Raw genomic sequence first — 24,937 nt, forward strand, 5'->3', positions numbered from 1 at the left:
TGTGGTCCTTTGACTAATTGGAGGTGGGCCCCGAAGGACGCCTTCTAGCCCCCCCGGCCCTTTACTTCATCCCCCCCAGCCCTTTACAACACACTTCATAGTTGTGACGTGTCTGTATCTTATTTTGAAGGGATGTTTAAACATTACCATAGCAATCAGAGAGCCCTAGGGCAGTGGTTGAGAGTAGAGGAGTAAACTACCCCCCCACCGGGCCTCAGTAAAAGGTGTTGAGTGGTCCCCGGCGTTGAGTGCTCCCCGGTGATAAAAAGGTTGGGGACCACTACTCTAGAGCATCATATTTAGTAAACATAACAACACGCAATCTTAGATTGGCCCTAACATCTTTGCGGTTTGAAATGATGCCATCAGCCATGCTCTTTGGACGATATCTCCAAATACCCACAGCCCAACCAACGCCTGTGTATATGTGGAAATTCATCTGTGGAGGACCTGCCCCACTATGTTTTGGCTTGTCCCCTGTACTGTGAACCCAGGGGCAAATTCCTTGCCAAGTTACTACCAAACTCACACCCCACTTCTGATTTTGATAAAGTCGCCTATCTGTTATCAGATGTCGACCCCTATATTTCATATAGGGTGGCACTTTTTGCTCTGGCCGCCAGGAAGATCCGAGCCAATGGTGTTTTACATGTGTCCCCACCTTGATACACTGTGTTTCTTTTAAATTGTAACTCAGTAGCCCTCGTCTACAATTTTGTGTACGCAATATTGGAGAAATATTGTTTTATCCATATTTGTACCATATTGTTTTTAATTATGTTTTGTAATGGCCTTTGGCTAAACACAATAAATGTTATCGTATCGTATCGTTAAGTATTTGAAAGGTTGTCACTTGGAGGAGGGCAGGATGCTGTTCCCGTTGGCTGCAGAGAAGAGGACATGCAGTAATGGGTTTAAACTTCAAGTACAATGATATAGGCTAGATATCAGGAAAAAAAATTTCACAGTCAGAGTAGTTCAGCAGTGGAATAGGCTGCCTAAGGAGGTGGTGAGCTCCCTCTCACTGGCAGTCTTCAAGCAAAGGTTGGATACACACTTTTCTTGGATGTTTTAGGATTCTTAGGGCTGATCCTGCGTTGAGCAGGGGGTTGGACTAGATGGCCTGTATGGCCCCTTCCAACTCTATGATTCTATGATTCTAAAAGGGTGCCATATTATAGAGTAGCGGCCGGCAAGCTTCTGGTTGCTGCGGTCCGCTGCTGCCGAGTAAAGGGAGAGGGCAGCCCGGGGCTCCGCGCACGTGCGGCAGCCCCAGCGCAAACGCGCATGCGCTGACTTGCCACGTGTGCACGTTTGTGTCCAGCTGGGGTGCAAACGCGCACGCGTGGGCAGCACTGCACATGCGCGCATGCGCAGAACTGACGTGCGTGCACATTTGCGCCACCGCCGGATGCAAACGTGCATGTATGGCAGTCCGTGTGTGCATGTTTGCACCGCCGGCATGCCGGCGGCCGCAGCTCTCTCTCCCCGCCCCTCCAGGCCGCCAGCAAATCGGCTGCCGAAGCGGCCGATTAGCTTGCGGCCCGGCAAGCTTCTCTTCCCCCCCTCCCAAAACAAGAAGCTTGCTGGGCCATAAGCTAATCGGTCGCTTTGGCGGCCGATTTGCTCGTGGCCTGGCGAGCTTCTCACTGCTGGGGGGTGGGTGGGAAGAGGGAGCCACCCATGGGTTGGGGACCACTGTTATAGAGGATGGAGCAGAGTTGCTCTCTCTTGCCCCAGAGAGACGAATCAAAACCAATGGGATGAAATTAATTCCGGAAGTTCCTGAAAGAGGCTTCCTCAGGAGGTGTTGGGTTCTCCATCTTTGGAAATTTTTAAACAGAGGCTGGATAGCCATCTGATGGAGAGGCTAATCCTGTGAAGTTTCAAGGGGGTGGCAGGCTGCAGTGGAGGAGCGATAGGGTTGTGAGTGTGCTGCATAGTGCAGGGGGTTGAATAGATGACCCAGGAGGTCCCTTCCAACTCTGTTATAATATGATTAAGTTGATAAACTGAAGTTAGTTTTAGGTACCAGAATCCCATTTTTGACCAACCCACCCTATGGGAGGGTCAAGCTCTCCATATATTTCTTGTTGCCATTGGGCCAAGAGAGGCTCTCTATGACGCTGCTGCTGAAGCTAGCACATATTAACTTAAAACATTTTTAAATTATTCTCCCTGTAACTGAATACTGAGTAACTCTTGTCCTTATACCTGCCCTGGTCCAACCTGAAGGGCGGGCTATCAAACTAAAGTTCTTATTTCTAAACCACCTCCCTCCCACAGGGCTCCACGCAGTTTACAACATAGTAAAAATACATAAGCCTATACTTCCTTAATAACATTAAGAAAATTAACCCTTAAAAGCCTTAGGAACTATTATCTCCCTAGCAATTAATATTGACCCTCCCCACACTGACCCCTGGGCCAGCTGTGCTGTTGGGGGGCTGCCCGGCCTCCATCGTGCCCCCCGAGTGCGTGTCTGCGCCTCCTCACGGATGAAGGCGGCGGGGCCAGAGCTGCTCGCGGCCCGTTTCCCGAAGGGGGCTCTGTGGAGGCCGCGCCCGGCCGCGAGGGCCGCCTCCTCCTCCGCCGCCGCCGCCGCCTCCGCCTCCCGCCCGCCCGCCCGGGCCCGCCGAGGGGAAAGAAGATGGCGGAGTCCGGCGGGGCCGAAGCCTCCGCCTCCGCCTCCGAGCGGCCGCCCACGCCCAGCAGCAGCGGCAGCGGCAGGTGAGGGGGAGGCCCCGCCTGTCCCCCGCCCTCCCCGCGACCCCCGCCCAGGAGCGGCTCGCCCGCCTCGTCCCCATTGCCCAGCCCCCCAGGCGCTGGCCCCAAACTAGCTTACCCACCCCTCCTCTCTTCTGCCCCACAAGTCAACCTCCCCACCTCTCCCCTCCCGTCCTTGCCCCCAAGTCAAACTTCCCCACCCCCGTCTGTCCCCGGCCCCCACGGCAGCCTTCTTCACCCCTCTCTGCCTCTGCCCCCCAAGCCAGCCTTCCCCACCTCCTCCTCTATCCCCCAGGCCAGCCGTCTCCACCCTCCCCCTGTCCCCAAGCGTTTGCCCCACAACACAGCCTCCCCCCACTCCTCCCATTCTCTGCCCCTCTTCCCCCCAAGAGTTTTCCCCCTCCATTTCCACCCCCATCCTTGCCTGCCCCACTCACTCCCTGGTCTCTGCTCCCTGAGGGAACACATCTGCCCTCCCCACAGCTGCCCCACTTCTTGGAAGCTTCCCTCCTTTCCCAGCACGTGCCCTCTTCTTTCTCTGTATATCCCTCCCCTCCATCCATCCATCCATCCATCCATCCATCCATCCATCCATCAATCAATCTGACCTGCTCTTTCCTCATGCTTTCTGTGATTTGCTCCCCCCCCCCCCCAATGCTTCAGCCCCAGATGCTCTGGGCTTGGAGGCTCATCTTTATCGGCACAGAAAGTAACAAGTGCTAGAGCTTATTTTGGGGGCAGAGGAGAGGTATTTTTTTGGAGGGGGGGGATTTCCACAGGCCGGCTCTTGAATGTGTCCAGTTCTCCTCCAGCTGGATCCACTCGCCCCCCTCCTGGGTCTCCTTCCCATCTCCTGATATCCCCCTCCCCAAATCTTGGACCTTTATTTTCTCAGCTTTAGCTTCTCTGTTGAAGGTTTAACTTTTTGCCATCTGCTATCAGCTGAGGGTGGGATGGATACGATAATAAATTTGAATATTTTAAAATTATGTTAATAACGTAATGTTTTAATTTTAATCATTTTTTTAGAGATTTCTGTACATGTTATCTGCCTCTCTTCTTTTTCTTGGGCCCTCCAAAGTCCTCTTTCCCCATTACTGATTTACTTTATATTTGAGTCCTCCAATCCTGTACATGGTTACCCAGAGGTAACCCCCCCTGACTTCAGTGGGCCGTACTCCCAGGTAAGTGTTTCTTGTACAGGGACGTTTGTTGCTCAGATTTTGCAGATGTCAGACTGCCATCTGTCCCTCAGTAGGGAGTTTCAGTTCTTTATCCCTATCCCCCCCCCCCCCCCGAACCAGTTTGGTGTTGTGGTTAAGAGCAGCAGCCTCTAATCTGGAAAACTGGGTTTGATTCCCTGCTCCTCCTCCATGTGCAGCCAGCTGGGCCAGTCCCATTTCACTCAGAGCTTTCTCAGCCTCATCCACCTCAGGGTGTCTGTTGTGGGAAGGGGAAGAGTAGGCAATTGTAAGCCACTTTGAGATTCTTGGGTAGTAAAAAGTGAAGTACAAAAAATCACCTCTTCCTCTTGGCTGTAACATTTCAGCCCAAAGAATATCACACCAGGTTTGAATGCCACCATCTGGCATAGAGGTTAGCTGGGTGACCTTGGGCCAGTCGCCTATTCTCAGTCTAACCTACCCTGCTGAGTTGTTGTGAAGATCAAGTGCAGGAGAGGAAAATGATGGAAACTGATTTGGGTCCCCATTACGGAGGGTATGGAGGAAATAAAAACAATTTGGAATGGAATGGGATTATGGTAATTCACAGGGGATTCTCATTTTTTAAACTAATTCCCCCAGAAGGCAGAAGCAGTGCCATGAGGCAGAATGAATAGAACAAAGAAAACTGCAGCCAAAGAAACCTTGCTTCACTGAATTGCTGGAGGCTCAATTGAAAACTTGTAAAAGTGCGATCTCAGTAGACAGAACTGTCTCTCTGCTGGAGAAAAGGGATGTGTGTGTCCCTTTGGCAGCAAGTTAGCCTTGGATAGGTAAGGATGAAAATAAGGGAAATACAGGGAGAAAGCAGTGTATTGGGTGGGAATCTTGGTGCTTACTAAAAAGGGCAGGAATCAGGCGGAGTCAGTGCTGGGGGGCACAGAGGTAGGACCTGCAGTTTTGGACTGAGATCTTGTACGTAGCCATTTTTTGGAGTAAGTAGCATTTTTTTGTGGCAAAAACTCCAGATGACCCAGAAGTATTTATAAACTGGAAGAGAACTGGCTCAACACAGTTGTTATTTATTTCTTTTTCAACCTAGCCATGAGCCACTAACGGGATGAGTTGTCAGTATGTGTTGTCAGTGTGTGTGTAAAGTGGCATGTAGTTGCAAATCACTTATGGCAACCCCATAAAGTTTTCAGGGCAACAGACTAACAGAGGTAGCTAGCCATCGCCCGCTTCTGGAATTCCTTGATAGTCTCTCATCCAAATACGAACCCAGGCCAACTCTGCTTAGATTCTGATGAGATTGCGCTAGCCTGGCCTATCCAAGTTGGCTACCAGAGCTTTATAGCAGGTGTGTTAACTTCTGCAGTCTTATTTACAAGGCTGGGGCATAGTGCTGAAACTGTACAGGTTCAGACTGAGATCTGTTAGGGAAGTCCTCTAAAATCTGTAGTGTGTACAAGGAGATGTTCTCTTTAAAGCAGTTTTCTTCTTCCTGCTATTCTAGCTTTCTCTTCCTTGCATTTCTGCCTTTGTTGTGGGGCAGGGCCTTTTCTGGTGGCCACCTGCTCTTTGGAACTCCATTCTACTAAATCTGGCAAGCTCCACCTTTTTTCCTTCCCTTTTAGAACTTGGCCACCATGTTCCCTGCCCGTTCCTTCCCTGTGTCCTCTCTGTTGCCATCCCACCACCTCTACTCCTTTATCCAGTCCCCACACCCCTCCTTAATTCTTTGGCATCCTCCTGGCACAGATCCCGCTTTCCAGTAATTCTGTAATTTTTTCTTGCATGCCTGGCCAAGGTTTGGTGCCTCTGATCTGTAACATAGGATTACTTCATCTTTGCTTTCCCTCTCTCTAGAACAGGCTGGTTCCTCATGGACAAATCTTCTCTGCTTTGGCAAAAGTTCCTTGTTGTCTGTTGAGAGTCAAATATTCCTTTCTGTTGGATAAGCCAGCTCTGGTAGCTGCTTTGGGAAAGTAGCCATGTGCTTAAGTGTGTGCTAATTGATTTCCAGCTTGTGACTTCTGCGCTAAAGGAAGGCATCCGTGCACAAATACAAACAGTCTCCTTTCTCACAGCAAAAACTTGGAAAATTGAACTGTCAGAGTAAAACTTAATTATTTAGTCTTTATTGTTTCTGTTCCATCTTGGTTATATAGATGATATGGAACACACACACACACACATAACATTTTTATGCTGCCCTCCCACCAAAGTGGTTCAGGGTAGTTAATCTCTCCAGAGTAATGGTTAGTTTAGGATTAAGGTCTAGGAAATCCGTGTTCGAATCCCAGGGTCAGTCACAAACTCACAGCCTAACCTACTTAACAGGGTTGCTGTGAGGTTAACATGTAATGTAATAATGTAAGTCCCTTTGGGTCCCCATTGGGTGAAAGGTGGGATAAAGGTAAAGGTATCCCCTGTGCAAGCACCGGGTCATGTCTGACCCTTGGGGTGACACCCTCCAGCATTTTCATGGTAGACTCAATACGGGGTGGTTTGCCAGTGCCTTCCCCAGTCATTACCGTTTACCCCCCCCAGCCTCATGGGCAGAGCTTCAGACTGCATGTCTGCTGCTTTACTACTCTGCGCCACAAGAGGCTCTTGAAAGGTGGGATATGACTAAATAAATAATTATTAGCTTTACTGGCTAAATGGAACCTCCATGTTCAGAGGTAGGAGACAATAGGAGTGAGATTTTGGCATTTTGTGCCCTGTGCGTGGGCCTTCCAGGGCCTCTGGTTGTCTATGGGGAGGGGGTGAGATGGATTCTGGGCTAGAGACCATTCAGTGAACTGTTAGAAGATTTGAACCCAGGTCTCCTTGGTCCTAATCCGGCACTATAATCCCTGCACCAGACCAGCTCCCCATTTTGTGCGTGCATTTTCTCCTTTGTGGTAGCTGACTTTTAACACATGCTTTTTGTGTTGCATGATGTTGAGATCAGGTTAGGTGAGGCACAGGAGATGGATTTACCTTTTGAACTTCCCCAGCCTTTACAGCAGGGGTGGCCAAACTCCAGATGTCTATGGACTACAACTCCCATGAGATCCTGCTGGCATGTGCTGGGATTCTGTGTACCAGTATTGCTGCAGCATACTTTGGATGCAGATTGGCTCCTACATGACACTTACAGGACACTGAAAAGTACTTACCTTGACCAGGGCCTGCTTTTGAAATATTTGTTTTATTTGGCCTTCTGGTGCACAGAATTGACTAAGGTCGATAGTGTCCTGAGTATATAATATCATTTTATGTATAGGAGCTAACTCCATTTATAACAATCTTTTATGTATGCTGTTTTTATTTCATACCCGACTATTGATAAGGGTGGTAATGCTGAAATACATCTGGTCAGTGGAGGCATTGGGATGCATGTATGCAGTGATTTTATTGAGGCTATGCTATAAGCCTTGGGCTTTTAACTTTAATAAGTATTAGTACTACATTTTTAAAATTGTGTTTACCCTGCAGAAGCTTAAATTAATTCCCCTTATTTTTACCTTTTTGGGTTCTTACCAATCATAATTCTCTCAGGCTCACCTTGCAGGGTGTCTGTGGTGGGGAGAGGATCATAAGCCACTTCGAGTCTCCTTTGGGTAGTGAAAGGGGGGTACCAAAAACCCAGTTCTCTTCTAAATGCATGCCTGGCCTCAACCAGGGCCAGGACCTTTTCAGTCCTGGCCTCAACCTGGTGGAATGAGCTCCTGGAAGAGCTAAGGGCCATGACAGAACTATCTTAGTGCTGCAGGGCCTGTAAGTTGAAGCTCTTTCACCAGGCATTTGGTTGAGGCTGGGTTAAGAAGATCCGGGTCCCTCCCTATATAGGCCCTATTTGCTGGTCATCTGGGCAGGAGTTACTCCCCGAGATGGTGGTTGGGGGCTGTGGGTGGCTGCATTTGGGTGTGCAAAGAAGGGAGGGGAGGATTAGACTAGTTTTATCACCAGTGCATGGGATTTAATATTTTCTTCTGTTTTATGTGATTTTATCATTTCACTACGAACTGCTACAAGCCAGCATGGCCTGGGAGTGGCGGTCAACAAATATCTTTGTACAGCTGTCGCTATATATACTTATATATGTGGGGTACTCCACTTGTCACTCTTTTCCACGAAGATGCTGAACCATTAACCTCTGGGTACGATTTGTCAACCAGTTATTGAGCCACCTGACAGAATTAGGATCCATATTGCATTTTACCAACTTGTCAACAAGAATATCATGTGGAACCTTATCAAAAGCTTTACTGAAATCCAGATAAACTATGTCCACAGCATTCCCCTGATCCAGCAAGGTAGTAACTTTCCTGAAAAAAGAGATAAGGTTGGTCAAGAGTGCTGTGCACAGAGAGATTTCTTCTTAGGGTTGCCAGGTTCCATGTGAGGCTCTCTACCCCACCTCCCTCATGGGGAGTCTGCTATGGGGAGAGGAAAGGAAGACAATTGGAAAATGCTTTGAGACACCTGAGGCCTGCTGGGTCACTGCGGCCTACATCCCTCTATTGTCTATTGTGGGGAGATGAAGGAAAAAGGTGTTTGTAAACCACTTTGAGACTCCTTTGGGTAATAAACAGGGTACAAAAATCCGTTTTTTCTAAGAAGCAACCATAAAAGAAGCATGTGGGTACATAACATTTTATCAACAGTGAAAAAATGGAGACAGAAGGAACAGGGTGGACACTTGTGTACTGTGACTACGCCATGTGTATTAGGGCAGGGAGACAGTTCGGTGGCTGTGACCTAATTCACACAAGAAGGGAAATGACACAAGAAGGGAAATGATGCAGGGAGGAATTGGTTGCCCTGCAATCTTCCCCTAAGAAGAGTCTCCAGTCTGATTTTCTCTTTACATATCTGAAGACATGGCTTTGGAAAGCTCATCTCTAACCACTATGCCGCAATTCCCAAAGGTCAGTCCTCTCCCACACTCAACAAACATTCCAGACCACAGGTTCTTGGCACCCATATCTCCACACCCATGCCCTCATTTGCCACTACAACCTTCCACACACATTGAACCCCATGCCCTTACAGACTGGACAACTCCTCCCCTTCCTCTTCCCATTGCCAAACTCTAGTGTCTGTTGTATTCTTGGATACAACGGGCTTTGCCCCTAGTATATAATAAACTATCAGGATGCTCCTGCCCCGTAGCTACCAGATTCTAGCTGGCACCTGGTCCTTTCTGAGCATCCCTGAGACCTCGAAGGCACGATGGTAGAAAAGTTCTAGAGCCAGCAATCCATTTCCAGGGGAATCATAGAATCATAGAATAGGAAGGGGCCATACAGGCCATCTAGTTCAACCCCCTGCTCAACGCAGGATTAGCCCTAAGCATCCTAAAGCATCCAAGAAAAGTGTGTATCTAACCTTTGCTTGAAGACTGCCAGTGAGGGGGAGCTCACCACCTCCTTAGGCAGCCTATTCCACTGCTGAACTACTCTGACTGTGAAAAAATTTTTCCTGATATCTAGCCTATATCGTTGTACTTGAAGTTTAAACCCATTACTGGGTTTAAAAAAATATTCCTGCCTGGAGTGGAGTAACCAGGGAAACAAACCCCACAGGACTCGCCAATTCCTCCCCGAGATCTCCACCTGGTTTCGGCATCTCCAGAGTACACTCCACCTGATGAGGCCTCAAGGTCTCGCTTTCTGCAGAGGCGTGCAATGGGAAAGCGTAAAGATCTGTAATGTTACAGTCGCCATGGTTACTTTGGATTTATCTGATGGAGCGTGGCTTTATCTATTTTGTTGTTTGAGGTTAGATTTCTTTTCTTAAGTGTCCAATGGCCCTCTTAGAAAACGGCATTATACCTCCAATGCGGGCATGAATATTACTTTGTGAGAACGCTCAACGATCCTTTCTTCATTGTTCTCCCTCTCCCAAAATATTGGAACTCGAGGGTGTTCAACGAAGCCAGTGGGCAGCAAAGTCAGGACGGACCAAAGGAAATTCTTCTTTAGAATCATAGAATAATAGAGTTGGAAGGGACCTCATGGGTCATCTAGTCCAACCCCCTGCACCATGCAGGACACTCACACCCCAATCGCTCATCCTCTGTAACCTGCCACCCCTTTGCCTTCACAGAATCAGCCTCTCCATCAGATGGCTATCCAGATTCTGTTTAAAAATTTCCAAAAATAGAGAACCCACCACCTCCCGAGGAAGCCTGTTCCACTGAGAAACCGCTCTAACTGTCAGGAACATCTTCTGGATGTTTAGATGGAATTTCTTTTGAATTAATTTCATCCCATTCATTCTGGTCTGTCCCTCTGGGGCAAGAGAGAACAATTCTGCTCCATCCTCTATATGGCTCCCTTTTAAATACTTGAAGATGATTACCAGATCCCCTCTCGGTCTTCTCCTCTCTAGGCTAAACAGACCAAGCTCCCCCAACCGTTCTTCATATGTCTTGGTCTCCAAACCCCTCACCATCTTTGTTGCCCTCCTCTGGACACGTTCCAGTTTGTCTACATCCCTCTTCAACTGAGTGCCCAAAACTGAATACAGGACTCTGAGGCTGAACCAGAGCAGAGGAAAGCGGTACCATCAGCTCCCATAATCTGGACACGATACTCTGTTTGATACAGCCCAAAATCCCATTTGCCTTTTTAGCCACTGAGTCACACTGCTGACTCATATTCAATGTATGGTCTACTAGGACTCCTAGATCCTTTTTGCACATGCTACTTCCAAGACAAGTCTCCCCCATCTTATATTGATGTATTTGTTTTTTCCTAGCTAAATGAAGAACTTTACATTTGTCCCTATTGAACTTCATTTTATTCAGTTTAGTCCACTTCTCGAGCCTATCAAGATCATCCTTTATTTTGATTCTGTCTTCTGTTGTGTTTGCTACCCCTTTATGCAGCAATTAAACTGGAACTGGCTGCCAGAGGCCATAGTGATGGGTGCAGATGGCTTTAAAAGGAGGATTAGACAGGCTAATGTAAGAGAAGTCTATCAGTGGCTACTAGCCATGGTGACTGAGGGGAACCTCCACATTCAGAGGGAGTCATCCTCAGGATCCCAGTCTCAGAAGGCCACATCAGGGTCTCTGTACCCTGTTGTCGGCCTTCCAGTGGAACTGGTTGGCCATTGTGTGAGGCAGGATGCTGGACCAGATGGACCACTGGTCTGATCCAACAGGGTTCTTTTGATAAGCGTGCAGAGGTATAAACTGGAGATTCCGCTCCTCTTTGCTATTTTAAGTTTTCTTGCTGCTTTTAGCAAAGGAGGATGGAACCACATGGAGAGCTGGTCCAGCTTGCTTTGGCAAAAGACTTGTGAGGATTCTGTGCTGAGGAGCAGTGATGGAGAGGGACATCTTCAAGGCCTGAGGGGTGGGTGATCCTTGCCTGGCGGCGGTAAGGGATAAGTGGGAATCTTTTCACTGGGTAGCTTTACAAAAGTGCTCTTTCTTTTGTCAGGGTGATAATGAAGGCAGTGCTTTAGTGACCTTTGTGGGCTGCCAGTTAACTCAAGGCGGTGTATTCCCATTGTTGCCTCAACACAGACAGGGGAGGATCTAGTAGAAAGGAAGAACTACTGAGAGCAGGAGTCCAGCAGCACCTGAAATACTACCCAAATTTGTGGCAGAGTACAAAATTTTGTGAGTTGTTGCTTTCTTCAGATAACTGTAGCAGTAGAAGAAGAGCAGGAGTCCAGTAGCACCTGAAAGACTACCCAAATTTGTGGCAGAATAGGAGCTTTCAGGAATCTCAGCTTACTTCTCCAGGTATAAACTTTAGATTTTGCTCCTGTTTGCTAACTGAAAATAGTTATCACTTCAGTCAAACATAGCTGAAGAAGTGACTTATGAAAGCTCAAATTAGGTTAGTCTTTCAGGTGCTCCTGGACTTTTCTACTGACATCTAAAGAGGTAAAGCAGCAACTATGCCACATATTTGGTTAGTCTTTCAGGTGCTGCTGGACTCCTGCTCTTTCTCCTGCTTCAGACAGATAAACACGGTTACCCATCTTGATTTATCTTGTTGGTGCTTTGGTTTGCGTGCACATCCTGAACAGGATCAAGTACAGCGACTAAGGAGCTGCAGGGGCACTGGGAGAGAGACTCATTTATCTGTCCAAATGTTTGTGTGTGTGTGGGGGGGGGGGGAGGTAATACCACTATTCTACCTCGCAGGGATGTCAAAAGCAGATACCTGAACAGCTCTGAAAGCTTAACAAATCTTGTGCTGTTTTTGCCTGTGAATATGTTACAGAGCAACCCAACTTCCTCCCTTAGAGTCTGCATTATTACAAATATCGAGCATGGCTACAGGGAAGAAGAGCTGGGGAGCCACCTGGGTTTTTGTTCCCAGGCCCCTGCCCTGTTGGGTAACTTCACCTCACCCCCATGCTGTCATAATGCCTACTACGACCCGGGACAGGGGACAGGAGGCCATCCCTTGAAGTGCTCAGCATCTTGGCATTACGCATCTTTGGCTCATGGCTCCCTGTGCGCCTCTCAGTCACACCAGGTATTATTTTGTTAGCGTTGCTAAGCAACTTATCAGTCACTTTCCCTATACGTTCCACTTGAAGTTTTAAAAGACTCGGAGCAGCAGTGTTGGAAAAGCGGAACAAAATGTCCCACTGCCCAGGGACAAAAAGCCCTGGTTGGTTTTCTTCCAGCTCTGAAAGAGTATTGAAAAAAGCAATGGACACATTTCTATTCAACTGAGGCTCTACGACTGAGATTTATTTGTTTGTTTGTTTATTATATTTATATACCACCCTCCCCGAGGGCTCAGGGCAGTTTACAGAAAACAGGGAGGATACAATTAACACATGGTAACAGGTAACAATAACAGCAGTAATAACAACAATAACTTAACATGATCATAACAATAACATTAGAAAATGGAACTACAAAAGAGCCTCGGCTTAACTCTTACTGGACCCTGTGGGCAACCGATTAATGTTGGTCGTAGAGAGGGGGGAGCTTGGGGGCCAACTGAAAGCGGTGGTTTGGTCGACCTCAACCAAATGCCTGGTGGAGGAGCTCCCTTTTGCAGGCCCTGCGGAACTGTTTGGGTTCTGTCAGGGCCCTGATCTCCTCTGGGAGCTTGTTCCACCAGGTGGGGGCCAGAATGGAGAAAGCTCTGGCCCTGGTTGAGGTCAAGCGGGCTTCCTTGGGGCCAGGGACCACTGGGAGGTTGGAATTAGCAGAGCGCAAGGCAACTTTGAGGGGTGTAGGCGGAGAGACGGTCCCTCGGGTATACTGGGCCCAGACCGCGTATGGCCTTAAAGGTGATAACCAACACCTTAAGCCTGATCCGGAATTCAACCGGGAGCCAGTGCAGCTGCTGGAGGATGGGCCGGATGTGGGACCTCCAAGGTGTTGCTGTGAGGACCCTGGCAGCCGCGTTCTGGACTAGTTGCAGTTTCCAGATCAAGGATAAGGGTAGGCTAGCGTAGAGGTGACCGTCGCGTGGATCACTGTGGCCAGGTGTTCCGGGTCCAAGTAGGGCGCTAGTAGCTTGGCTTGGCGAAGGTGGTAAAATGCTAGCCGAGCTACCGTCGTGATCTGAGCCTCCATTGAGAGGGAGGCATCAAGTATCACTCCCAAATTCCTGGCAGAGTGGGCCACTTTTAGCTGTACTCCATCCAGATTGGGTAGGCGCGCTGCCTCACTTGGACCTTTCCTGCCCAGCCACAGGACGTCTGTCTTTGAAGGATTGAGCTTCAGACGACTCTGCTTGAGCCATCCCATAGAATCATAGAATCATAGAGTTGGAAGGGGCCATACAGGCCATCTAGTCCAACCCCCTGCTCAACGCAGGATCAGCCCAAAGCATCCTAAACCATCCAAGAAAAGTGTGTATCCAACCTTTGCCTGAAGACTGCCAGTGAGGGGGAGCTCACCACCTCCTTAGGCAGCCTATTCCACTGCTGAACTACTCTGACTGTGAAAATTTTTTTCCTGATATCTAGCCTATATCGTTGTACTTGGAGTTTAAACCCATTACTGCGTGTCCTCTCCTCTGCAGCCAACAGAAACAGCATCCTGCCCTCCTCCATCCTGGCCTTTCTGATGATTGATCTACAGTGCCTAGTAACCTGTAGGTACTCTTCTTTAGAGCTCTGTCCTTCCCTCCATTTCCTGAACATTTTCCTTTTCTTTCTTAGTTCCTCTTGAAGTTCTCTGTTCATCCAAATAGGCTTCTTAGAGCTCCTGCAGTGTTTTCGTCTTTCTGGGATAGTCATTGATTGAGCATGCAATAGCTCTTGTTTGAGTAGCGCCCACCCTTCACATGCTCCCTTCCCTTCCAGCATTCTCGTCCATGGTATGACACTCATCATTTCTCTGAGTTTATTAAAGTTTGCCCTACGAAAATCCAGCATCCGCGTCTGGCTACAAGCTTCCTTGGCTCCCCATTCTATGAGGACATGGTCACTTCCCTCTAGGGTCCCCACCTCCTTCACCTCATCCACCAACTCTTGCCTGTTGGTCAGTATTAAGTCCAGTATGGCTGAACCTCTTGTGGGTTCATGTACCATTTGATAAATGAAATTGTCAGCCAGGCAGGTCAGAAACTTGCATGAGTGAGGACGCTTTGCAGAGTTTGTTTGCCAGCACACATCTGAGAAATTGAAGTCACCCATGATGACAAGGTCCTGCCGCTTGGATATTTTCTCAAGCTGCTCACAAAGTGCAGCATCCACATCCTCTGGTTGGTCAGGCAGTCGGTAGCAGACACCAACCACCACACTGTTTGTTTTCCCCTCGCTTATTTTCACCCAGATGCTTTCCACTGTAGATATGCTCTCCTTTACTAGAATTTCCTGACTGGTTTCCTCACATACAGTGCCACTCCTCCACCTCTTCGATCTATTCTGTTTTTTCTGAACAGTTCATATCCATTCAACATTACATTCCAGTCATGAGAATCATTCCACCAAGTTTCTGTGATGCCTACTAGATCATACCTTTCCATCAGCATGAGAAGTTCCAGCTCTTCCTTCTTATTGCCCATGCTTCAGGCATTAGTATAAAGACATCAGAATCATTTTACTTTTGTTTCCCTAAGAGCTGGCCTTGCCTGTTGGGCTGCCCCCAATCGTTTTCCTTCCCTTCCAGGCAGCTGGCTAATGTTTCTGGGGGAGAGTCAGGGCGGCCATCCATCAGGAGGAAGAGCTGGGTGTCATCGGCATATTAGTGACAACCCAGCCCAAACTTCCGCACCAGCTGGGCAAGAGGGCGCATGAAGAAGTTAAATAGGATTGGAGAGAAGACCACTCCTTGCAGGACTCTGCATGTGAGTTGGTGGTGGCTTGAAGATCCCTCTCCTAGTGCTACCGTGACCCTGGAGAAAGGAGATCAACCACTGAAGGGCTGTCCCCTGAATTCTGGTATCGACAAGGTGGTGAGTTAGAAGCTCATGATCTACTGTGTTGAGCACTGCTGAGAGATCTAATAATATAAGCAGCGCTGACCCACCCCAGTCCAGCTGGCGATGGAGGTCATCCATCAGGGTGACTAGCACTGTCTCTATCCCATGGCCAGGCCGGAAACCAGACTGGAATCAATCTAGGACCAAAGCTTCTTCCAAGTATGTGGACAGTTGGTCCATGACCGCTTTTTCAAGCAGTTTCCCCAGAAACACTAAGTGCAAGATAGTTTGATGACATTCGTGGATCCGGAGAAGTTTTTTTGAATAGCGGGCGAACCACTGCCTCTTTTAGACTCTCCGGGAATTCTCCTGTTGAAAGGGAGAAGTTGATTAGGACAGTTTCTGGTCATACCCACCCCCTCCCCATAGAGCAGGCACTTGGGATGTGGTCTTGTGGTCTTTTGTCCATGGCAGCCATTTTGGACCTACCAGCTGATTTGAAGCTTTTTTGTGTGGGATTTCACCCCTGCAGTGAAACCAGACCTGAGTAAGAGGCTACATGTGTGTGTCAGGTGTGTGGCTTGGACGGTGGGTGGGACATCACTTTTAAGAGAAGAGCCCTGCTGGATCAGACCAGTAGTCTGTCTAGTCCTGCATCCTGTCTCTTACAGCAGATAAGCAGTTTTTCTGGACAGCCAACAGCAGGACAGAGAGGCCGAGGGCTTCCACTGATAAGAACATAAGTGCCCTGTTGGATCAGACTAGTAGTCCACCTGGTCCAGCATTCTCTTTAAAACACTGGCCAACCAGTTCCTCTGAAGTGACAACAACAGGGCATAGAGGCCGAAACATTCTCCTGATATTACCTCGTGCTACTGGTATTCAGAAGTTTGGATCTTCACTGTGCTATGAACATCAGAAAAGCCCTGCTGGATCAAACCAGTGGTCCCTCTGGTCCAGCATCCCGTCTCACACAGTAACCAGCCAGTGCCTCCGGAAGGCAACTGATGTGCACACTGCAGATGGAGCCCTTCACTCTCTTGTCCTGCTGTCCCCCATCTGAGCAAACAATACAGGCACATCTTCAGGTTTGGCATTCGTATTGCCAAAGAATTGTTCAAGGACTACCTTTGTGCCTGTCCTCTCTCTTTTCACTCTTCCCTCCTTTCTCCACAGCAGCACAAAGCATGCAGCATCGCAAACACTCCCCAGTGCTTCTGTGTCACACTGTTTCTTCCTGCCCTGCGATAGGCCCAGGTTTCTGTCTGTGCTCCCTGCTCCCCAACTGAGGCATCCTTGGACTGAAAGAGTCCATTGTGCCCCCCGCCCAGTTTTGGAACACAGGATAACCCTTCTGCTCCCCTTCAGCAGTGGTTGATCCAGGCTGGCTGGTAAACTGAACATTAAAAAAGAATAACAACAACAGCATGACGAAATGGGTTACATTTAACTGTGCATTGCGGGTGTTTTATAAAAACGGTGTATTTCCCCTTTATGCAATGTTCCCAGTCTTGTACGTCCTTGACATCCTGCTCAACTTCAGCCTAACTAAAGAACAGAACAGAGATCTGTGTGATGCAGAAGGCAGCTCGTATGGCTTTTTCCCCCACTGGAGGTTCGGAACAGACTTAGCTCCTGCCCAAAGATGGTGCTGTCTCTTGCTTTCAATCATATGATTCAATCATATGTTTTCCACTCATTTCTGTGCATGTAATTGAAAGCACTGGGTGAGGCGCTCTGCTGCTGGCGGGAAACAGCCCCTCCCTTCCAGTTGCAGCACTTTGTGGCCAGTGGGGCTCCGACCAGCAAATGCTAGCAGGGTCTCATGGGAAATGTAGTCCATGGACATCTGGAAGACCACAGGTTGACTACCTCTGGTCTAGGCTACCCTGATCTCATCAGATCTCAGAAGCTAAGCCAGGTGGTCCCAGTTAGGCTTGGATGAGAGACCACCAAAGAAGTGCACAGCTCCTACACCATGGCAAGCCATCATTGCTTGTCTCTTGCCCTGACCTGGATAGCTCAGGCTAGCCAGAAGCCATAAGCTCTTTGAAGATTAGCAGGTCCAGCCCAGTTGGTATTTGGAGGGGAAACCACACATGAGGGTTGCTACACAGAGGCAGGCCAAGGCAAACCACCTCCAAAATCTCTCACCTTGCAAAGTGATGGCAAAAAATCAAAATTAAAAAAACAGCCAGTGGTTGACGGGGTCCCTCCAATTGCCATCTCCCTTTCTTGTTCCAGCATGGCAGACAAGAGCAGCACCTTGAAGTGCACTTTCTCCGCCCCCAGCCACAGCACCACCCTCCTGCATGGCCTGGCCTCACTCCGTGCCCAGGCACAGCTGCTGGACGTTATGCTGACCATCAACAATGAAGTGTTCCAGGTCCATAAGGTGGTTTTGGCTGCCTGCAGCGACTACTTCAGGTGAGGCTCCCAAGTGCTGGAACTGCCTTTTCATGGCTGACTGTGAATACTTAAAAAAAATTGTACCTAGCCTCTCACCTCAAGGGTTCTTTGACAGGTGTGGCCTCCATAACGTTTGTCCAGACGCTTTTTAACTCCGTCCCAGCCAGTGGCCAATATTACATCTTGTGGCAGCGAGTTCCATAAGTAAGGTATCTGTTTTGTGAAGCTGTCCTCTCAGTTGTCTCTCTGTATCGACAGAGGTATCACATCAAAAACATAGTCTCTCTAAACATAGACCCCACCTGGAGTCCTGTGTGCAGTTCTGGAGGCCTCTCTTCAAAAAGGAGGTGGACAAAATTGAGAGAGTTTGGAGGAGTGATGAAGATGATGTGAGGTGTGGAATCGTTCTATGAAGAAAGGCTCAGGGACTTGGGAATGTTCAGCCTGCAGAAGAGGAGGTTGAGAGGGGATGTGATGGCTCTCTTGAAGTATCTGAAAGGTTGTCACTTGGAAAGAGGAGTCCTTGTTGGCAGCGGAGGAGAGGATCCAGAGTAATGGCTTTAAACTATGTGTAGAAGTTGGCTAGATATTTGGAAAAAAACTTCACCGTCAGAGTAGTTCAGCAGTAGAATTGGCTTCCTAAGGAGGTGGGGAGCTCCCCTTCACTGGCGGTCTTCAAGCAGCGGCTGGACAGATCCTTCTCCTGGATGCTTGAGGCTGATCCTCCACTGAGCAGGGGGTGGGACTAGATGGCCTGCATGGCCCCTTCCCACTCTAGGGTTCTGTGATTCTAGTTCAGCAGTGGAAGGGGCTTCCTAAGGAGGTGGGGAGCTCCCCCTCACTGGCGGTCTTCAAGCAGCGGCTGGACAGATCCTTCTCCTGGATGCTTGAGGCTGATCCTCCACTGAGCAGGGGGTGGGACTAGATGGCCTGCATGGCCCCTTCCCACTCTATGACTCTATGACTCTCGAATCAACTGCCAAGCAGTGTCATAGGGTATCCTGGAATTACAAAAGTCTATCTGCTTTCTTGCCACGTGCTTAATTCTGTGGACCTTTGTCACATTGCTTTAGGATGCTTAGGGCTGATCCTGCGTTGAGCAGGGGGTTGGACTAGATGGCCTGTATGGCCCCTTCCAACTCTATGATTCTATGATTCTATGATTGCCTGTGTTATCTGTACACCGCCCGTGGCGCCGCGGGCGCCACGGACTAAATAAAACAGTAAGGGGTTCTGGGGCGGGATGTGTCCGGGATGAGGAAGGGTCCGGATTGGACCCTTCCTCATGACAGACAACCGGAGGGACCAATCGGCAGGCGCAAAGCGCCTGCCGATTGGTCCCTCTGATTCCCAGCCCCAAAAACCCCAGAGGAGCCTTTCGTCGCTTCCAGCCGGCGCGCCTCCGAGAAGCAGCAGAAAGAAAAACAAACCCCCAGAGGAGCCTTTTGCCGCTTCAAGCAGAAAGAAAAACAAACCCCCAGAGGAGCCTTTTGCCGCTTCAAGCAGAAAGAAAAACAATCCCCCAGAGGAGCCTTTCGCCGCTTCCAGCAGAAAGAAAAAAAAAACCCAGAGGAGCCTTTCGCCGCTTCCAGCCGGGCGGCAAAGGCCATGGCGCCGGCCCGCGGCTCCCTCTCCCCCCCCCCCCCACGCAGTAAAAAACTTCCCAGGCCGCAATCTTGCGGCCCGGGAAGCTTCTTACTGCGGGAGGGCGGGGAGAGGGAATCAGGGCCGGGGCCGCGCCCGCGCGGCCCGATCCGTGGGGGTGGCTCGCGGGCGCGGCCGGGCGCAGCCCCGATCCGCGGGCGCGGCCCCGATCCGCGGGCGCGGCCGGGTGCGGCCCCGATCCGCGGGCGCGGCCGGGCGCGGCCCGATCAGCGGGCGTGGCTGGGCGCGCCCCGATGCAGCAGAAAGGGGAAAAAAGCCCCCAGAGGAGCCTTTCGCCGCTTCCAACCGGCGCACCTACGAGAAGCAGCAGAAAGAACCCACCCCCCCCAGCCGCAGAAGAACAAAAAACCCAGAGGAGCCACCGCAGCCCAGCACACCACGCCTGGGACTCCCCGCCAAAAACCACCAGACGCCGAGGAGCTGCCACCTGCCTCCTCTTTCAGGTAGCCTGTCCCTCGCTCTGTCCCTCGCCTGCCCCTCGCTCTGGTCCCCGCCTGCTAGCGCCCATTGTCTTCTTGATACAATGGGCTTTTTTACTAGTAAACAATAAAGCCTCTCATCAGGATAAGCATTCCAGTCCTGCTGCTGTTCTGCTAGAACTTTTCTACAGTTTTCTTGGGCTGATCAGCACTCTGACCAAAACTGTAGGCAATGTTCCACATGTTGCCATACCACAGAGGTAGGCAAAATTTAGAAAGAAAGAAGACCTGGTTTCATACCCTGCTTTCCACTACCCGAAGGAGTCTCAAAGCAACTTACAATCGCCTTCCTCTCCCCACAACAGACACCCTATGAGGTAGGTGGGGCTGAGAGAGCTCTGACAGAACTGCTCTGCAAGAACAGATCTAATAGGACTGCAACTAACCCAAGGTCACCCAGTTGGCTTCATGTGGAGGATTAGAGGCCGCTGCACCAAGCTGGCTTTCAAACAGCACCAAGAAGCCCTTAAATTTGTAAGTCAGAATATTGTGTGTTTTTAAAGTCCTGTCAAGTTGCAGCCAACTCACAGTGAGCCTGTGCAGCTTTGAAAGCAAGAGACAGTCCAGTGTGCCCTGGTATTCCTCGGTGGCCTCCATCCAAGTACTAGCCAGGGGTGGCCTTGCTTCGTTTCTGAAAGCTGATGAGATTGGGGTAGCCTGAGCTACCGAAGTTGACAGCTTAGAAAATTAGGAGACCACACATTGATTATGTATGTATGTATGCATGCATGCATGCATTATATTTATATACCACCCTGCCCAAAGGCTCAGGGCAGTTTACATGAAACAAGAAACAATACAGGTAACTCCATTTATAGTAATGACAAGGTGATAACAACAATAACATAATAACAACAATGACATTAAAGAATGGTGGAAACTGCAAAGAGTATCAGTTCAAGTCATACTGAGGCCCAGTGAGTTGGGAGGATATGTTGTAGGAGGGAAGCTTGGGGGCCAATGGGAAGCGGTGGTTTAGATCGACCTCAACCAAATGCCTGGCAGAGGAGAGCTCCCTTTTGCAGGCCCTGCATGCTTCACAAATGGGATGTTGATCTCTGGATCTGTTCTGCTGATCTACTGATCTGGACTCAATTGAGGGACCATGGAGCCCCCAAAGATACAGAAAAGAACAGGCAGAAGGATGAAGGGGCTGCAGGAGTTTTCTGCAAGGAGAAGCTGCAAGGCTGGAGGCTTTTCCAATTAGGAAAAAAATGCTTGGTGTGACGGAGGGTTAAACAAAATGTGCCTGATGTGGAGACTGGACTTTTTCTCTCCCTCTTCCAAAATATTGACAATTTGTCTAGGGCAGCATCGAAGACAGCGTCCCTGTTCCTTTCCCGCCCCCCGCACTCATTCGCCCCCCCAACTAACCCCCCCTGGTTTCTTCCGCGCCGCCACTGCTTCCTGCCCCCAAAAAGCACACATGCACCCACCCACCGCCGACTACCCCTCTTGACATCCCCACCCCTTTCCGTGCCCCCCGTCCGCCCACGACAACCCGATGCACGCCGGCCACCTCTCGAACTGGGTAGTGCATTTTGGGTAGTGCAGTAACCTGCCTGAGCAAAACAAGGAAGCATTCATCTCAGTTGTCATAAAGCTAAGGTGACCAGATTGTCCCACTTTTGGAGGGACATCTGGGGGTACCTGGCAAATTGTACTTATGTTGAAATTAAAAATATATATATTACAATACTATTTTTGCGTTCTATGGGTTCTATGAACCTTTTTGTTGCTCCATATAGACCAAATTTTAATCAAGAACCCCCCCCCCCCCGCTCAATGGCTTTACCAATGTTAAAATCTGGTCACCTTACATAAAGCCCACCATGTGAAGCAACAATTCTCCTCAGTGGAAATGATCTGTGTGATTTGGAGATCACTTGTAACTTTGAGAGATCTCCATGCACCACCAGGAGGTTGGCAGTGCTACTAAGACCTGAGAATCTATTTTCACAGGGTCAGAAATGGCTGCCAGGGCAAGGGGGAATCCTGGGGAGGAATCCTTGTGCAAGATGTGCACTGGATCCAGGTGTAGAAGCTCCTGGCTAAGGATGTCAGCCTCCAAGTGAGACCTGGGGATCCCCTGAAATTACAGCTCATTTCCAGACTACTGAGAGAAAATTTCCTGGAGAAAATGTCTCCTCTGGCACTGATACTGAACACAGTCCTCTCCTGCTTGAATATATGAATCCCTTTGCTTACAACAGCCTTCCACTACCAATTTCCTGCTGGCAGTGCTGCTGGCAGAAGAAATTCTGAGAGGGGGGAAATGGGAGGAGCCAGTGGAGGGAGTGCTGCAGATTCAGCTCTTCCCTCCCACTCCTTTTCCATTGAGTGTGAATTCAACAAGGCCACTGCAGAGCAGACAGATGAGCAGAAAGCCACTCTGTCCTCCTGATTCCTTCCTGGGTTAGTTAAATCACACATATACATACATACATACATACATACATATTAAATCATCCAGGGCTCTGGAGTAACCCTAGGGTTACTAGTAACCTGGTTGAGGATGATTGGCCTAGAGGGGGTAAGCCTCTCACCCAGGTGCCATCCCAGGCTTCCTGCCAAGGTGCCAAAGTTAGCGCGGCCTTGGTCATGCCGGCGCCCCGGGCTAGCAGATAACACAGGCAACAATGTATCACAGCAGGGAGACTATGTAGTGTGAAAAGGAAGAGATCAAAAGGAGGGAGGAATCAAAGGAAAACTACAGGCATAAGCATACACCAAGATGGAGTCTCTTAGGTTCAAGGGAATAAAACATGGCAGAGAGCAGGGACTGATCCTGACATTCCTCTGGTTCAAAAACATTCTTCCCCTCACCTACCATCCTTGGGGCGAGGGCAGTGCGGTTGGCCAGGCTTTCAAAATCTCCCCTGCCCATTTCTGAATGTCCGGGGCGTCCGGCAATGAAATGTCCCACGTGGGTACTGCCGTTAGGTCGGCCCCATAGACCACCTTGAAAGGGGATACCCCAGTGGACGCATGAACCCCATTGTTGTAGGCAAATTCTGCCAAGGGGAGGAGGGAGACCCAATCAGTTTGTCGGTGGTTGATGAAGCAGCGCAGGTACTGTTCCAAAGTCTGGTTCACTCTTTCAGTCTGGCCATTTGTTTCTGGGTGATAGCCAGATGTGAGTGCCTGCTCCACGCCCAGAAACCTCAAAAGCTCCCGCCAGAACTTGGCAACGAACTAGGGCCCCCGATCCGTCAGTACCCTCCCCGGGATCCCATGCAGGCGGTACATGTGTTCAATGAACAAGGATGACAACTTTGGTGCATGGGACGAAGTGGACTTGTTTGGAAAAAGCATCAACCACCACCCAGATTACGCTCTTCCCGTGGCTGAGTGGGAGGTCAGTAATAAAATCCATTGTAATGTCCTTCCAGGGACACAAGGGGGTTGGCAAAGGCTGCAATAGTCCCTTCCTTTTGCCACCTATGGGTTTGGCTGTGAGGTACACTGGGCAACCCTGGACAAACAGTTCCACATCTTTCCGCAGAGTGGGCCACCAGTAATGTCTGCATACCAAGTGCAGAGTTTTCACAGACCCAAAGTGTCCCGCAGGCTTAGAATCATGGCAGAGTTTCAGAACATCTTTGCGTGCAGCCAGGGGAACAAACAGTCGGTCTTCCTTAAAAAACAAACCCTCTTTCTCAATTAGGGAGGGGCGGAGGCTAGCGAAGTCAGAGTCTAGTCTAACATCCCTCTGGACCCATCCCCCTGGGAAAGGTCCACTCCCCTTTGCCTTGCTACGTGTCATCACCATCAGGCCTAGTTGGGAGGGGGTGAACACCGTGTCAACCAATCGGTCTCGTTTACAGTTGTACTGGGGGAGGCGCGAAAGTGCATTGGCCAAAAAGTTCACTTTGCCCGGCAGATGGTTTAGGGTGAAATTAAAGCGAGAGAAAAACTCCGCCCAGCACATTTGTTTTGCAGAGAAAGATCAAGGCTGCTTGAGGGCTTGTAGATTCTTGTGATCAGTCCACACAACAAAAGGGTGAGCTGCCCCCTCAAGCCAGTGCCGCCAGGTAGTTAAAGCCAGCTTTACCGCTGCTGCTTCCTTCTCCCAAATTGCCCAATTCCTTTCAGGCCCCGAGAATTTTCTTGAAATATACGCTAGCGGGTGTAACTTTCCATCCTGACATTCCTGGAGGATCACTGCCACCATAGGCAGTGAGAATCTGAGGAGTCCACTTGCACTGTGAACGGCTTGCGGGGGTCTGCATGGGCCAGCACTGGCTCTGTGGTAAACAGGGATTTTAGGCACTTGAATGCAGCCTAGCATTGGGGGGACCACACCAGAGGCACACTAGGTCGAGACGCCAGTTCCCCCCCCCCTTTGTTTTTTAACAAGTCCGTCAGTGGAAGGACCACCTTAGCAAAATTAGGGATGAAAGAACGGTAAAAGTTAGCGAACCCTAGGAAACTCTGTAACTGCTTCCGTGTGCATGGGGGTTCCCAAGGCAATAAGTCACGGACCTTCCCAGGGTCCATTTCAATCCCCTCACAGGAGACGCGGAAGCCAAGAAACTCCACCGCCTTTCGGTTGAATTTATAGAATCATAGAATCATAGAGTTGGAAGGGGCCATATAGGCCATCTTGCTCTACGCAGGGTCAGCCCTAAGCATCCAAGAAAAGTGTGTATCCAACCTTTGCTTGAAGAATGCCAGTGAGGGGGAGTTCACCACCTCCTTAGGCAGCCTATTCCACTGCTGAACTACTCTGACTGTTAATATTGTTTTCCTGATATCTAGCCTATATCGTTTTACTTGAAGTTTAAACCCATTACTGCTTGTCCTCTCCTCTGCAGCCAACAGAAACAGCATCCTGCCCTCCTCCAAGTGACAACCTTTCAAATACTTTAAGAGGGATATCATGTCCCCTCTCAACCTCCTTTTCTCCAGGCTGAACATTCCCAAGTCCCTCAACCTATCTTCATAGGGCTTGGTCCCTTGGCCCCAGATCATCTTCGTCACTCTCCTCTGTACCCTTTCAATTTTATCTACGTCTTTCTTGAAGTGAGGCCTCCAGAACTGCACATAGTACTCCAGGTGTGGTCTGACCAGTGCCGTATACAATAGGACTATGACATCTTGTGATTTTGATGTGATGCCCCTGTTGATACAGCCCAAA

General features: G+C 49.5%; 1 protein-coding gene across 8 annotated transcripts in view; it reads left to right on the forward strand.

The window, feature by feature from the left end:
- Nucleotides 1–2,497: 2,497 nt before the first annotated feature.
- Nucleotides 2,498–24,937, forward strand: part of KLHL26 (kelch like family member 26) — a 33,666-nt gene continuing 11,226 nt past the window's right edge. Inside the window, exons 1-3 of one of the 8 annotated variants that reach the window (XM_077331610.1) lie at nucleotides 2,592–2,730; nucleotides 14,992–15,277; nucleotides 17,489–17,671. In XM_077331610.1, coding sequence (XP_077187725.1) covers nucleotides 17,490–17,671 — 182 coding nt within the window. In that variant the 5' untranslated portion in view covers nucleotides 2,592–2,730; nucleotides 14,992–15,277; nucleotide 17,489. Of the gene's footprint in view, nucleotides 2,731–3,756; nucleotides 3,912–4,700; nucleotides 4,724–4,789; nucleotides 11,518–11,592; nucleotides 12,389–13,900; nucleotides 13,973–14,991; nucleotides 15,278–17,488; nucleotides 17,672–24,937 lie in introns of those variants that run through there. The other 7 variants (XM_077331608.1, XM_077331611.1, XM_077331612.1 and 4 more) reach the window with 7 other exon arrangements.

Source organism: Paroedura picta, chromosome 4 (assembly GCF_049243985.1).
Source record: "Paroedura picta isolate Pp20150507F chromosome 4, Ppicta_v3.0, whole genome shotgun sequence".
NCBI classification, from domain to species: domain Eukaryota; kingdom Metazoa; phylum Chordata; class Lepidosauria; order Squamata; family Gekkonidae; genus Paroedura; species Paroedura picta.